This window comes from Pogona vitticeps, chromosome 1 (assembly GCF_051106095.1).
Source record: "Pogona vitticeps strain Pit_001003342236 chromosome 1, PviZW2.1, whole genome shotgun sequence".
Taxonomy (NCBI): domain Eukaryota; kingdom Metazoa; phylum Chordata; class Lepidosauria; order Squamata; family Agamidae; genus Pogona; species Pogona vitticeps.
The window spans coordinates 25,591,447-25,605,636 of NC_135783.1; the positions used below are offsets into that span (position 1 = coordinate 25,591,447).

The window sequence follows — 14,190 nt, forward strand, 5'->3', positions numbered from 1 at the left end:
TGATGATCCAAAGGATGCCTTCCAGCTCTGCAGTTCAAGCATTATTATATTCTATTATCTATTTTTATTTTTGTTAAAATCACACTATGGCATGTACCAGGATTTGGTTCCTCCGCCCTACGTTTGAAAATAACCTGTTGTTGTTGCAAAGTTTTTTTTTCTCTTCTCAGTTTAAAAGTGGTTTGTGATTTTATAATTCAGTTGAACGTTGACTAAAAATTATGAGCAAGACTTAACAGGCGGCAATATTAGTCAGCTACCTGGGGCAAACATGTATTTGAAGGGAGCCGTCAAGCCGAACCAGACCTAATGAATGTTTAATCTCTGTTTAAAACTCTGCTTTTTTCCAGTCCCCCAACAAAAAAAGAGTGAACTTAAAATGTATATAACTGTACTTTCATCAGTGGGAGAAAAAAATATGTGCATGTATAAATATATGAACAAAATGTGCATAGAAGTATACAAGGAAAAAAACCTACAATCATATGTTTTAAATCTTTAACATATGTATGACATTGATGAGTCCACAAGGTTTTCATAGCGGTTGGGAATGGCTACCCACTAAAGATGGGGACGACTCATCATTTTGGTGAGTCGTCCTGCTTTGTGAGTCAATTTATTAGTTGATTCATTGGGGGCTATTAAAAAGAACACCACCACCCGCCACCACCCACCCACTGCCCCCACCACCACAATGCCAGCTAATTTGCAAGTTAGAGGAGGTGTGGAAAAACTCACACTATAACGAGCATCTTTCATCTCAAGGTTTTACCACTCTCAACAACAAGCTATTTGTGTCATATGTTTCAGCCCTCACCTTTGCACACCCCCATGCCTTCAGCAGTCTTTAGGGCTGGTTTTTGAAAACTGTCTTGCCAATAATATTTTATATATTTAAAAAAGGTTTTTAAAAAATTTTAAAGATGTTTTTAACTTATTTTGAATGTTCTTAGCCTGTTTTTGATTAGTTTAATTTTATTGCAAATCGCCTTGGGAGCTCTCTGTTGGACATGAGAGAGATGAAAAAAAATGTTTTTAACTGTGATTCCCTGTAAATTCCAGCACTTACAAACTCCCTGTGTTGTCCACTTCTTCAGTCTGATAGAATTCTTTGTTCAGTCAAAACCTCTGTTCATCCTTGCAGGCATACAGTGACTTACAGTGCCCTTCTCTGACATGATAAAGATGAGCCCTTTCAGTATTAATGGCTTGCTTTTATTAAAGTTTGTTTGTTCCCTGCTGGCTTAGTGAATCACCTTTCAAGTACTAGAAAGCCTTTCAAGAATCTGACAAGAAACAGAAAAGACTGACAAATACTTCCCAAACCAACCGAGACCTGTATTTCTCGGCAAGCAGTTCCATCACTTAACTGCTGGCTTGGGTGATTAGCAGGGCCACAGATGTGAGTCAGGTCAGGACAACTTCATTACATGGAGCTATGGACTGTAAAACATGATTGGATTACTTCACTTCACACTTCCTCTGTACAGATTAGTTAAAGTGTTTTGCCCACCCATTACTGGGAAGTGGACTTACTCCAAATCCTCTCTCTGATATATTTTTGCTGCTTGCTTTAAATAGCAGCACAAAAAGGGGAGAAGAGGTTTCATGTGAGGGCTGATTGAGTTTAAATGTTGTGAGATGGCCAATATTTTCATGCCTTGTGGAATTACTGTAAAGATTAATGCTCCTTCATGAAAGGTGCAACACTGCTTACGAGAGGCAGATTTCAAAAAGAACAATTTATTTATTAGACTTATATGCTGCCCATCTAGACTTGGTCTACTCTGGGCAGCTCACAACAATCAAAGTAAAAACAATTGACATATAAAACAATTTTACCACAATTTACAACAATTAATAATCATTCAAGATGGAGAATCAGAAAAAATTAAGTGCCCAGCGAAGGGGCCAAACGAATTTCGGAAGGGAGATTGTTCCAAAGACAGGGAGCCACAAATAATAACATTCCATGCTACCAAATCAACCAGCTCATTGCTTTGCTTTGATCTGCCATGGTTCTGTGGGGTCTTCTTCAGTCTGGCAATCTGTTGTGCCATTGTTGTCTTCTGCACTGGGATCAGGAGAATAATCAACCAGTGATGGGGGATTGCCCTCAACTTGATTTGAAAATACTTTATCAGTCATATCTGTAAGGGAATCAGTCCCTCCTTATCTCACCATAAGAAGGTAATTCCCCTTAGAAGGAAACTCTCTGATCCCAAAGACGACCAACTGCCCTTTGTTCCCAGCCTGGGTAAACACTTAGAGAGTGAGTGTCCTGGTAACCATAGGCATGCTTCTGTACTTATGTTTCCACCTGTTACCTTTCCCAGGACAGAAATATTCCTGGTTGCATTTTTTTAAAACTAATGCCAACTAGACAAGGTAGGTCACTCAAACAACAAAATAGCAAAACTTAGCCAAAGGCTAGAATTTCTGGTAGAGCCATTCACTCCTTCTTCCCCAAGAACCACACTTGAATGTGTGTATTTCTGTTAATCAGAAGTAACAAAAAGAGAAGAAAGAAAACTAGCTGCTAAGCCCAGTAGTAAGAGCCACTAGTCACATCTGGCTTCTTGATAACCCCTCTATGCTTGTTGTCATCTGAAAGCAAACTGTCTAGGACTTTTCGAACACAACATGTAAACTGTAAATTACTTAGCAAATATGTGTGGCTGAATGGTTCACCCATAGAGATGGGCATGAACCACAAGTTGGGTGGTTCATGCTGGTTCATATTTTGGCCAAACAAGTGTTTGGTCTTCCTCCTCCAGTGGGCACCTGGTACAGAGGCAGCACCTTGGTTTCACAGCCCCTCCTTCTCCAGGCGCTGCCTCTGAGGGGGTCACCCAAACTGGAGGAGGCAGCCCTGGGAAGTGCTGGACACCCGTTCAGCTGGAAAACGAACTGGCACAAACTGCTGAAGTAAATGCCCCGGTCTACTATATAGAGTATCATTCTGAATTCAGCTTGCAAACTCATTAGAGTTCTGATACATTCGATGACAGATAATTCACTAGGATTTACTTCCTATATTGTGCTATTCTTTCTTTTCATCCTGATAATGACAGTCCTAGAGGAATTACAAGCCTACTCTTTCCCTTCCATTTCAGGAAGGTACGTCTGTTGTTATGACTGACAGTAAAACCCTGACTTTGGAAAGTGGAGACAGCCTTCTCATTCCAGCCCAGATGACGTACGTACAGGATATTATCATTGATCCATTTTCCTCCTTATTCTCACATAGGTATAAGTGTCTCATTGCCCCTTCTGCTTTTTATTAGTATAGTAATGAAGAATTGTACCCAGTGTGGTGTAGTGTAGAGTAATTGAGTGGGATTCATGAGACCTGGGCTTGATTCCCCAACTCTTCCATGGAGACTCACGGGTGATGGTGGAACTGATTAAACCATTCCCTAAATATTTCACTTACTCTGAAAGCCCTTTTAGGGTGGCTATAAGTCAGCTCTGACTTGATGGCACATGACAACTACAATAGACATGGGGACAAATTTAAAAAAATAGTGATATTTGTGAAATATTCCTGATTTGTAGGATATTCGTCCCTTCGTATTTGTCAGGTCTGGAGACCCCAACAAATACAAAGAGACAAATGTTGACATTTTTATTGGTTCCTTCATGCAGAATGGCTGCAGAAGGGAAATGGGATTTGCTTTCCCGCAGCCAGCCTGCTTGTCAGTGTCTTTCCAATCAGCTGATGGTTGGGTTATTGAGAAGGAGATTGACTGTGGGAAGGCAAAACCTGGGTTCAGTTCCCACAGCCAGCCTGCTTGTCAATGACCCAACTATCAGCTGATGGTCAGGTCATTGACAAGGATCCTGGCTGCAGGAACTAAAACCAGAATTTGCCTTCCCACAGCCAGCCTGCTTGTCAATGTCCCACCAATTAGGTATTCCACGGGACATTGTGTCTTAACAATGAATCAACAAATATTCATTGATTCATTGCTAAAATTTGGTGCTTCGTCAACTTTAACAAATGACGGATCCTGATGAAGCTCCATATTTTCCAATTTCTCCCCATCTCTAAACAACAGCAGCATCAACAAAGAGTTATTTATTAAGGCGTAGACCTCTATGGATTAGATACAAAGCTGGCCCAACCATTAAGTCAGACTTGGAAAAGTCACTTTGCTGAATTACAACTCCCAGGATAATTACAACTCCAAGGATTCCCCAACCAGAATGGAAGAGGCTGACAGATTTTGGGAAACATTGTCCCTAAAATAAGAACTTTTTGAACTTCTGACATTACATAGGATAAGACAACCCCCTCAGGGAGCACATTTTAAGTGCCATGATAGGTCAGGGAAAAGAAAAATGAATTTGCTGCTGCTGCTGTTGTATGCCACTTCCAACCTATGGTGACCCTATAAATTAGTTACATTAATTTGTTATTGTTTTGTTTTTGAATGCCAAGGAATGTAGAGGAATTTGTGCAAAATAATATCTATCACTCCGCTGCGGCTTGGGATTCAAGCTCAGGCAGCAAAATGTCTTGGCCTGGCTCAACCACACAAAGGGGCACAGCCTACTTCAGGAGTAGACTGCCACCAAAATTATCACTTCTCTTAACTGTCCTGAATCATGTCACAGATTTAATCCATCCTAACCCCTGTTAAATTGCCCATCCTGAACCATGGCACTCAAACTATAACAAATGTTTCTCCATGTTTTTGCAATTTTCTGTATCATGGGGTGCTCAACTAAGCAATATTTTCCCTGAACTCCCATATTATGAGTTTGTGGTTGCAGTTCTTAGTGAGTGGGTGAGCGAGAGAGAGAGAGATGGGAGGTATTTTGTTATCATGAAAGGCCACAGTGAAACGTCAGGAAGAACAACCTTCAGAACACAGCTAAAGAGCCCGAAAACCCCACAACAACCACTTTTAAACATTGTTTATGGGCACCAAATAGCCAAAAGGGAGAGCTTCTAATCAACTGGCAATTAACATTTGGGGTGAAACCAGAAAGATTAACAGAATTGGTTTTAACATGCAAGACATTATCAGCCCATTTATCTTTAAGATTCATATTTTATATTTGTTGTAAATGACTACATTTTGCAATATGATTCACGTTATTTTAACTGCAGGTGACCCCATTCTCTCTTTTTGATTTTTAAGGTTTCAGTGGAAGAGAATGGGTGGATGCATTGCTCTCTACATTGTTCAGGACCCAATGCGAAAAAGATCCTAGGCCTGAATCCTGCTGCACCCAGACTGTTTAATTTGCTTTTCAAGAAAATAGTTGTGTTCGCCTTGTAATTTCACAAAATAAGTGGAAACCCAGACATATGCAGAGACATAGCATGCGTGTGGAAACAACATGCACCCTCAGGGGAAGGATAAACAGTGGGAAAGCTGAGCCATATGCAGTTGAAAAATGATGACCATGGGCAAATCGGTGACTCCTTGGTTGACCAACCTCCCAGGAGTCATAGAATCATAGAATAATTGAGTTGGAAGTGGCCTTATAGGGCCATGAGTCCGGCTCCCTGCCTAATGCAGGAATCCAAATCAAAGCACATCTGGCAGATGTGTGTCCAATTTTCTCTTGAATGCCTCCAGTGTTATAAGGATAATACTGCAAACAGAAATGGCATGGTTAAGCAGCTCAATTCTTTGAAGAAATAAAGGCATTGTCTGAAAAGAAGAGTGTGTATGCAAACCCATTAGTGTATGTCAGATATGGAGAATGTGTAGATGTTGTTGACTGGAGATCCCATCATCTACAGCCAGCACCGCCAAGGGGAAGAAGTGATAAGGGTTGCAGCCAAGCTTCTGGAGAGCAGTGTATTATCAAGCCCATGTGTACATCAAAAAGCCCATCACAAGTTAAAGCTGAAGTTGGAAGATCATGTATCTCAGTGTTCGACTAGAAGCAAACTTTTGTGGCATGAATCTCTAGCTTTTCATAACATATTAGAATGTTTAGGGGAGGGGGACTTGGCCTCACCAGCAATACCAGATTTAATTTTAAAACTTGGCAGCTTCAATGCAGTTCAAAATCTTTAGTAATACACAGTCCTCAAAGGGAAAGGGGGGGGGAATGCAACAGTCTGAGACAGAGGCTCAGAGATCATGATTCTTGCTCAAAAAGCCAAAGCCTGCTTGCATATTAATAAACCAAATTGATGACTGGGAGAATAAAGTTTCGTTAATAATTATGGAGAGCTGGTGAAAGTTTTGAAAGCAGGGATAGAGTGATGAATAGTATACCGGATCAATTGCATGCACCTCGTCTGTGTGAGAAAATTCTGCTATCAATGTTTCTCAGTACTGGCACAAAATAGAAGGTGGGTTTGCTCAGATGATCTGGACAGAGACTGGAAATACTTGGAAATTCCATGACCATTTTGGTTGGCTAAGTGGGGGGATTCTAGTTGTCTGTTACAAAGATAGTAATATTTCCAGACTACATCAAAGACATAGACGTGAACAAAATGTCCCTGGGTTGCACCCAGTTATCACTTCCAATACAGTAGACCCACAGAATCAATTAACTTTAATAAATTTCTCATTGGGCAGTGCATTGCTTTCATCTCCTTTACAATGAAGGAAAGTGGCAGGGAACTACAGTATGTATGTTTGCAATGGCCACATGCACAAATAATGCAATTAACCCTCTGGACAGCCTATATAGGCATGTAAGAGGAAGGTGGGGAGGAGGAGAAATTGCAGAGAAAGGGACCTTCCCACGCTGCAAGTAACTAACAACTGGCTCAGTTCCACCTACACCCACTCCCAGTGTTTTATCAAGTTTTCTTTTAAGAACCATGGTTAAATTTTAGGGTACACATGAAGTACATGCACTTGCTGAGCACTGTGCCAGGGGAGCAGGGTTTCTGTTCCCCGGCCAGAGATCCATTTATTCAGGGGTGGATGTGGAATTGATTCATTGGGATTGATTCTGCTTATGTGAACACCCCATTTACTTTTTAAAAAAAAAAATTCTGCTACTAGATAGCCAGATTTTTTTTAAAAAGTACCAGGTTTGTTAAAAAAATAAAATAACATGGTGCCTGCCCATTTGCTCCTTCATCCTCCTGTTCCCCCCCTTAATATGCTCAACCTCTCACCTTCCCCCTCCAGCAATGGAGACAGCGACAGCAGTAGCAGGAACAGATAGGGAGGCAACAGGATCAATGGGGAGGGGGCCGACAGGCGACCATTTTGCCAAAGTAAAATGAAGCACTGAGTGAACGAAAGTTTGGCACTTTGGATCCCTGAGCTAGGTCATGAATTGAACCATGAACCAGCCTGATTCGTCAGTTTCTCTGGTTCGTTGTTTGATTTTGCTCATCTTTATTCCAAACCATTTCTTTGAGTTAGGCAAGCTGAGGAAGAAAAGCTGTACTTCCTATGGACATGCTGTGTGCATGTATTCCAAAATATGTCCCTTTGGTTTTTGAAATAAAAAAGAAGAAGAGGTTGGAGTTAGCAAAGAGTCTCAGTAGAAACCAAAGTCAACATCATACGTACAATGTGAAAGAAAGACAGTGAATAAAGATAACCATTCACACTTGTTGAAAAGCAGCCCTGACATTTGATTTGGGTGAAAAGTGGTTAACTGATGAGAAAAGGAATCTGCTTCTGGGATTTCCCCTCGTTGGTGTCACTTTGTGGATGCTAGTGAGCAGAAGAGAGTACAGTGGTGCCTCGTTTAACGAGCGCACCGTATAACGATTAAATCGCATAGCGATCCGTTTTTTCGGATCGCTAATGCGATCGCACAACGTTTTTCCTATAGGGAAAAATTCGCTCTGCGAAGACCGGTAAGCGTTTCGCTTACCGATCTTCGCAAAACGACCCCCGCCGATCAGCTGTTCGGCGGCCAAAATGGCCGCCGGAAGCCGGGAAATGGCCTAAAATGGCTGCGCGCAGCGTTTTCGCGCCCTCGTTAAGCGAGGCGAGGGCGCGAAGATGGCTGCCGGCCATTAGAAAGCTTCGTTGAACGGTGAGTATTTGGCTCATTTGGAACGCATTAAACCATGTTTAATGCGTTCCAGTTGAAATCCCTGCCCCGTTCAACGATGCTTCAGCATAGCGAAGGTTAATCCGGAACGGATTAACCTCGCTATGCGAGGCACCACTGTATTTGACATGGGATATTCATATTCCCCATGGATATGAATATTATCTCCACAGATGCCTCAAAAATCCAGTCCCTACCTCCCCCCACCGGCAGGTCTAATTATTAGTCACCACATGGTTCATGTGGCCAGCATCATTCCTGTCACACCAATCATGGAAGTAGCCTGGCTGGTGCTTCCCCGCCTCTTTGCACATCTGACCACTCTGGCAAGGAGGTGGGATGGTGAGTCTTCCCACTTAGCTGTTAAGGGAAGGCAGAGAAGCATTAGCTGGGCTACTTCCATGATTGGCGTGACAGAAATGACGCTGGCCACATAACAACTGGTAATTGGGCCTGCTGATTCAGGGAGAGAGTCTGGATTTTCCAGGCACCTGGGGTACCAATAGTCATATCATGTTCCCAGGTATATGAATACAAATGTCCGATGTCTAGAGGGTATCCTGTAGACCATCTTGACTTGCTGCCATTGGTGTTGTCAACCTTCAGGCTGCCTTTTGTTAGGTGAAGTCTAGCATCCTTTTTCCTCCTGGCAATGCAGGCACAATATTGTGCACCAACATGGAGCCATTTCAAGGCTTTTGAAGCATGAGTACAGAAGCACTGCTTGTCATCATGAGACAGGTGAAATTATTTACATCTAATATGTTCCTACTAAAGACTTGAACTTCTTTTTAGGCACAATAACAAAGGTACATGGGCCACACAAAAACACGAGCACACTAACCCCAGCCCTTTACATCTTCACATCCATCAACCTCCAATATTTGGAGGTCTGAAATCCAGAAAGGAAGAGATCCTCTACCTGTGTGCATACCCAACAGAGTTAGGATCCTGGGAAGTCAGGCTTCTGTGGACAATGTCCACAGGTAATGGAGCTCTTCTGCTTCACTCTAATCTACCACTAAGTGTAGGGCTGTGATGAAACTGGGAATGGAGGAGGTGGTGCTAAAATGCTCCTTGATACATGCCATTAAGTCAATTCCGACTTATGGTGACCCTATGAATGTGTGACCTCTATTATGTCCTTTCTTCAACAGGCCTGCCCACCTCTTGTAAACACAAGGCTGTGGCTTCCTTTATGACATTGATCATCTCATATTTGGTCTTCCTCTTTTCCGCCTGTCTTCAACTCTTCCTAACTTTACTGTCATTTCTAGCATGGCTTGCCTTCTTATGATATGCTCAAAGTTCAATAGCCTCAGTTTTGCAGTTTTTAATTCCAGAGGATGTTCAGGCCTGATTCTCTCTAGACTCCACTTGTTCTTCCAGAGTATCCCTAGAGAATTCTCCAGCACTGTTTTTCAAATAAATCAATTTTCTTCCTGTCATCTTTCTCATGGTATCATCTGTATAGAGCTGCAGTAGGCTGTATTCTGAGCCCATATTAATTTCAGAGCATTGACTTATTTATGAATAATTCATGGAATTACCACATCTAACATTTGTCGTTTGTTTCACTGGGAGACTACTGTGTGCTTCTCTTAATTATCTTAATTGAAATTTCAGTCTCTTTAGCTTTGCTGCATCGTACATGAAAACAAGGTTTGGGAGAGAAAAGCCAGCCTTCTGAACGTGCTCTCAAGAACCTGGAATTTTATCCCAGATTAATTTAATTTAACAACCGAAGCAGACATACATAGAATTGAATTGCACTTTGTGTCCCTGAGCCTGGATAAACTTATATGTGAGTAGTCATGCATGGTATTGACTTGTTCCTTGTCCAACTCAAATCATACTATTTTTAAAGAAATGGTATTTGGGTGTCCATGTTCTTTCTCAAATGGGCCTCATACCGAAACCTATGTACACATAAATTTGCACTGAGGATAAGGATTTTAACCTAAAAAGTGTGACGGCAGTCTTGTAAACCTGCTCACCCACTAGTAAATATAGCAAAGATATTATCAAGATTATGGCCAGTACAGAGATACCCACACCAACCATTCAGCCACAATCCCCAAACTTTTTCTAGTATAAATAACTTCTAGGAGGGTCAGACAAGCTGGTTGTGTTGAGAATTTTGGTTAAATGTGTATTCTCAGGACATAAGCAGAGTTAGTAAATATCACTTTGCAAAGACACCATAACACGGAGAGAGTAAAATACCAACTTATTCTGTTAACATATATACAGAGAGAATAGACACTTGCGCGAGCCAGGAGATAAGGCTGAGGAGCCTAACGCCGAGAGAGGCCCGAAAGGAAAAGACCAAAAACCGGGCCTTCTCGGCGGTGGCTCCTCGCCTTTGGAACAACTTGCCCCCTGAGATTCGCGCGGCTCCCTCGCTGGGCATTTTTAAGAAACAACTAAAAACATTGATGTATAGGCGGGCCTTCCCAACAGAAAACCCTTGACGATCTTTTTTCTTATTCTGTTCTTTATTCTTTTTTATTATTTACGTTTCTGCTGTAAAGTCTTAAAATTACATTGTTGTTTTTACTGTAAGCCGCCTAGAGTGGTCTAATATGATCAGATAGGCGGGATAGAAATAAAATAAATAAATAAATAAATAAATATTCATATGGCAGCATAACATGACATGATATAACACACAGCATAGAAATAAGTGATCTGATTTACAGCAGATAAAATGTCCCCTTTACACATGACTTATATACAGTTCTGGGACCAATCAGAAAAATACATTACTTCATTTTCCAGTTACATAAAGTTGCATCATGTACAACAGCTGTACAACATGAAGTCTCAAATCTTGGTACCCATACCTAAATACAATCAGTGCATGACTCAGGTAAAATCAGCCATTTTACTTACACTATACAACATTTATATTTAATACATATTCATATCAAAATCTCAACAGGTTTCTGGGGTAAGTCTTCCTGCCCAGTACCTATGCCTTACCTTGAGTTACTCTTAACTCCTTCAGCACTCCAGTAAGTTATCAAAATTCACAAGGTAGAATGCTATAACTTGCAACCCTGCCAGGTAGAAATACCAAAAATACTTACAAAATCAATGAAATCCTGTAGGTGATCAAGGTAAGGCTTTTCTTTAGTATCCCAACCCTCTTTTCTCAAAATAACCAAACTGTTATAAAATGTTTTCTTTATTGAAAGTGTTGCAAACAGAAGTGAAAGGGGGAAAATTCAAGCAATTTAAAAAGTAGTTCCAGAATTTCCAAAAGAAATTGTGGAGGAAATAAAAATTCAAAAATGTCTGAGGCAAAGGCAGTTTCAAGACAGCTCCCAGAGAAAATAAGAAAGCTATCCTAACCTATGACTTGCAGTAAAGCAGAACTCCAGCATGGTTCCAGAACATATGTAGAGTACATACCAGATAACAAAGCAGCAGAAGAGCATAGCATTGTCCTAAGAGAGACTAAACTAAACTAAACACTCTTTCATATTTTTATACCCATCATCCACCTTTCTAGGGGGAATTTACCAATCAGTCACCAAGTTGTCCCAAACTTTCTCCCTAAATAACTTTGTTCTCTTTCCCCCATTTCATTTAATATGAAACCAGTTTTCTTAATCATCTGGTACCGGGAGTGAGCTTCAACCTTGGCATGTCTTCTCATACTGATAAAGCTTAGCTGGCATAACCTTCCAATTAACAGGCAATTTTTCCTTCTCTTTTCTGGCCTACCCATCCCAGCACAGACCCACATTTCAAAGTCAACTGAAACCATTATTCTCTCATTTTCCAGTTTCTTGATATACAAGAATTAAAGAGAAAAGAAGGGGTGGGGAAAATCTCTGAAAGACCTTACAAAAACTGGCCAGGACAGACAACTGTTTAGGGATTACCAAAAAAAAAGGGTATCTGTGGATTATTTTCATTTTTGATTTGCAATAACTAATGTATAATATTTAAAAACAGCAACATCTGCACAATGCACAACAAAAATGGAATCCTCTAATACCAGAGCTTTATGATCGCAATTAATTATTTGGGGATTAGACAGAACTGAAAAGAAAATATTCATCATTTCATTTGCGTATTTTTCAGTAAAAGAACAGTTCTTTACTTTTCTGCAAAAAGATTGTTTTTTTTCCCTTTGTCCTCCCACCACAGAATAAAGAGGCGAGACTCAAATGATGGGATGAAACAGGGCCACACTTTATTAACCATACACTATATTCAACTCATAGCCAACCAGAGAGGAGCCTACTGTAGTGCAGAATGATACTGGTCTCACAGCACCCCTTCTTCATGACAATGGGAGAGTTTCTGCCCCAAGGCTGCAGAGTACAGAAGACAGTGTGGTCCTGGATGGCAAAGATCAGACCACCCCTGTGCCTCTAGCCCCTTGTCTATTGGTGGCTTTTGGTCCAGAGGTGGTCCCAACGCATCCTCCCTCTCACACCGTAATCTCACAGTTCACGCCTCTGAAGGTTCAGATGCGCTATACCTCCTGTGTGCTCCTTGGGGAACTCACTGATCCATCTTCATTCTGCACTAACCACCACTGTAGAGGACTAGCCTAGCTATGTCCCCTGCCTGCCACCAAATTCTCCAACTCCAAACACAGGCCCCTCTGAAAATCATGCAAAAACAGTTCCAGAACCAAATCAGATGAATGAATCCCATCATCTCTGAACAAATCCGGTCACTCCATTTGTATCTCCTTGTGCCCAATCACAGACCCCCTACTCTTTGCACACCACCCTGCACACTTCCCTATTCACGTTCCAGCGAGCTTTGCTAATGCAATGTAGGTTCTCCAAACCATCCTGGGGATTATGGTGGACCACACAATTTGTATGCCTAGATGTGTCTTCCAGGAACACAAGTCTTGTATGATATCCATTATTAAGGACTTGTCACTCTGCCTAACTAAGTCATTACTGCCTAGATGTACTACCAGCATATCAGGGGGCAGGCCTACAGAGGCATTGGAGATGACACCCATAAACTCTCCCCACAACATCCCTCTATGCTTGTTCCATTCCACATAGACAATTGCCCCCAAACCCAAGTTGCGCCCCCCCCAGGCTGTTCTTTCCACGTAGCGTGCTGCCCAAAAGTCCTCATTGTAGGTCACAAAATAGTCATGGAACAGTAAGGTAAAGATGTAGATGTACAAAAGATTCCCTGCTATGCTGAACTGGCTTATTTGAGAGTAGGAATATAGAGCATGTTATATGTGAGGAGGAGAATGTAGAAGAAATTAAGCTGGTCGGTGAGTTAAAGAGAGACTAATGATACCAAACAGGAGTATACATGCATAAGACATGTAGCTCCTCACCATGAAGTCATTACCCACCACCACTCAACTTTCTGCCCTTACCTGCATATAGGTTGCTTCCATTTACACAAGCTCTTTTAGTCCAAGCAAAGCTCCAACAGGAAAAAGAAGGAGAGGTAAACAGACATATAACTCCTGCTGTTACCTAAAATCACTGAAATGTGTACCCTCACCAGACATGAGCTTGGAGTCTCAATACTGTACATGCATATGAAATGGCCCTTCTTGCTTGCAGAACGACTTTCAATGTGGAAGAGATTCAGATGGGCAGAAGAGGGCAAGACAAATATCCCTGGTTCACTGTTCCTAATAATGCAAATTCCACTCTATCATAGTCATTCACAGCACACATTTTGGGGGAAGGCATGCCATCTATAGAGGGGATGAACAATCAGCAAAAATGGCATACCCCATCAATCATAGAAAGCATCTTCTGGGTAGAGAGGTCTTTTCAGAGGGATAACAAAGAATGATATGGAATTGAGAATAGAGTTGAACATTACAGAAAAAGGAATGCAGAAGAGCAGAAAAGTTGTTTACTGCCATCCTCTTTATGCCATGCATGTACAAAGCACAATGAATGTCATTCTGTCTCTATTACGTGCATGGATAGAGATCCCAGTGGACTGTGAAATAATAAATTCCCTGCTTGTGATGCAACCACAATTACAAGTAGTGAAACTTTTCTGTCCAATGTTAACAGTTCTAGCAGAAGAAAAAATGAGATGGGGAACTCAGAAGAACGAACTGGGTATTTATTTATTTATTTATTTATTTATTTATTTATTTATTTATTTATTTTATTTCTATCCCGCCTATCTGGTCATACTAGACCACTCTAGGCGGCTTACAAT

At 41.3% G+C, this 14,190-nt stretch overlaps 1 protein-coding gene across 1 annotated transcript in view; it reads left to right on the forward strand.

Annotated features, from left to right (window-relative positions):
* The window catches only part of HAAO (3-hydroxyanthranilate 3,4-dioxygenase), a 36,170-nt gene extending 29,614 nt beyond the window's left edge, over positions 1-6,556 (forward strand). Inside the window, exons 9-10 of the mRNA XM_020809851.3 lie at positions 3,117-3,199; positions 5,151-6,556. Of these exons, the coding sequence (XP_020665510.3) occupies positions 3,117-3,199; positions 5,151-5,223 (156 nt within the window). The 3' untranslated portion in view covers positions 5,224-6,556. The remainder of the gene's footprint in view (positions 1-3,116; positions 3,200-5,150) is intronic.
* Positions 6,557-14,190: the final 7,634 nt, after the last annotated feature.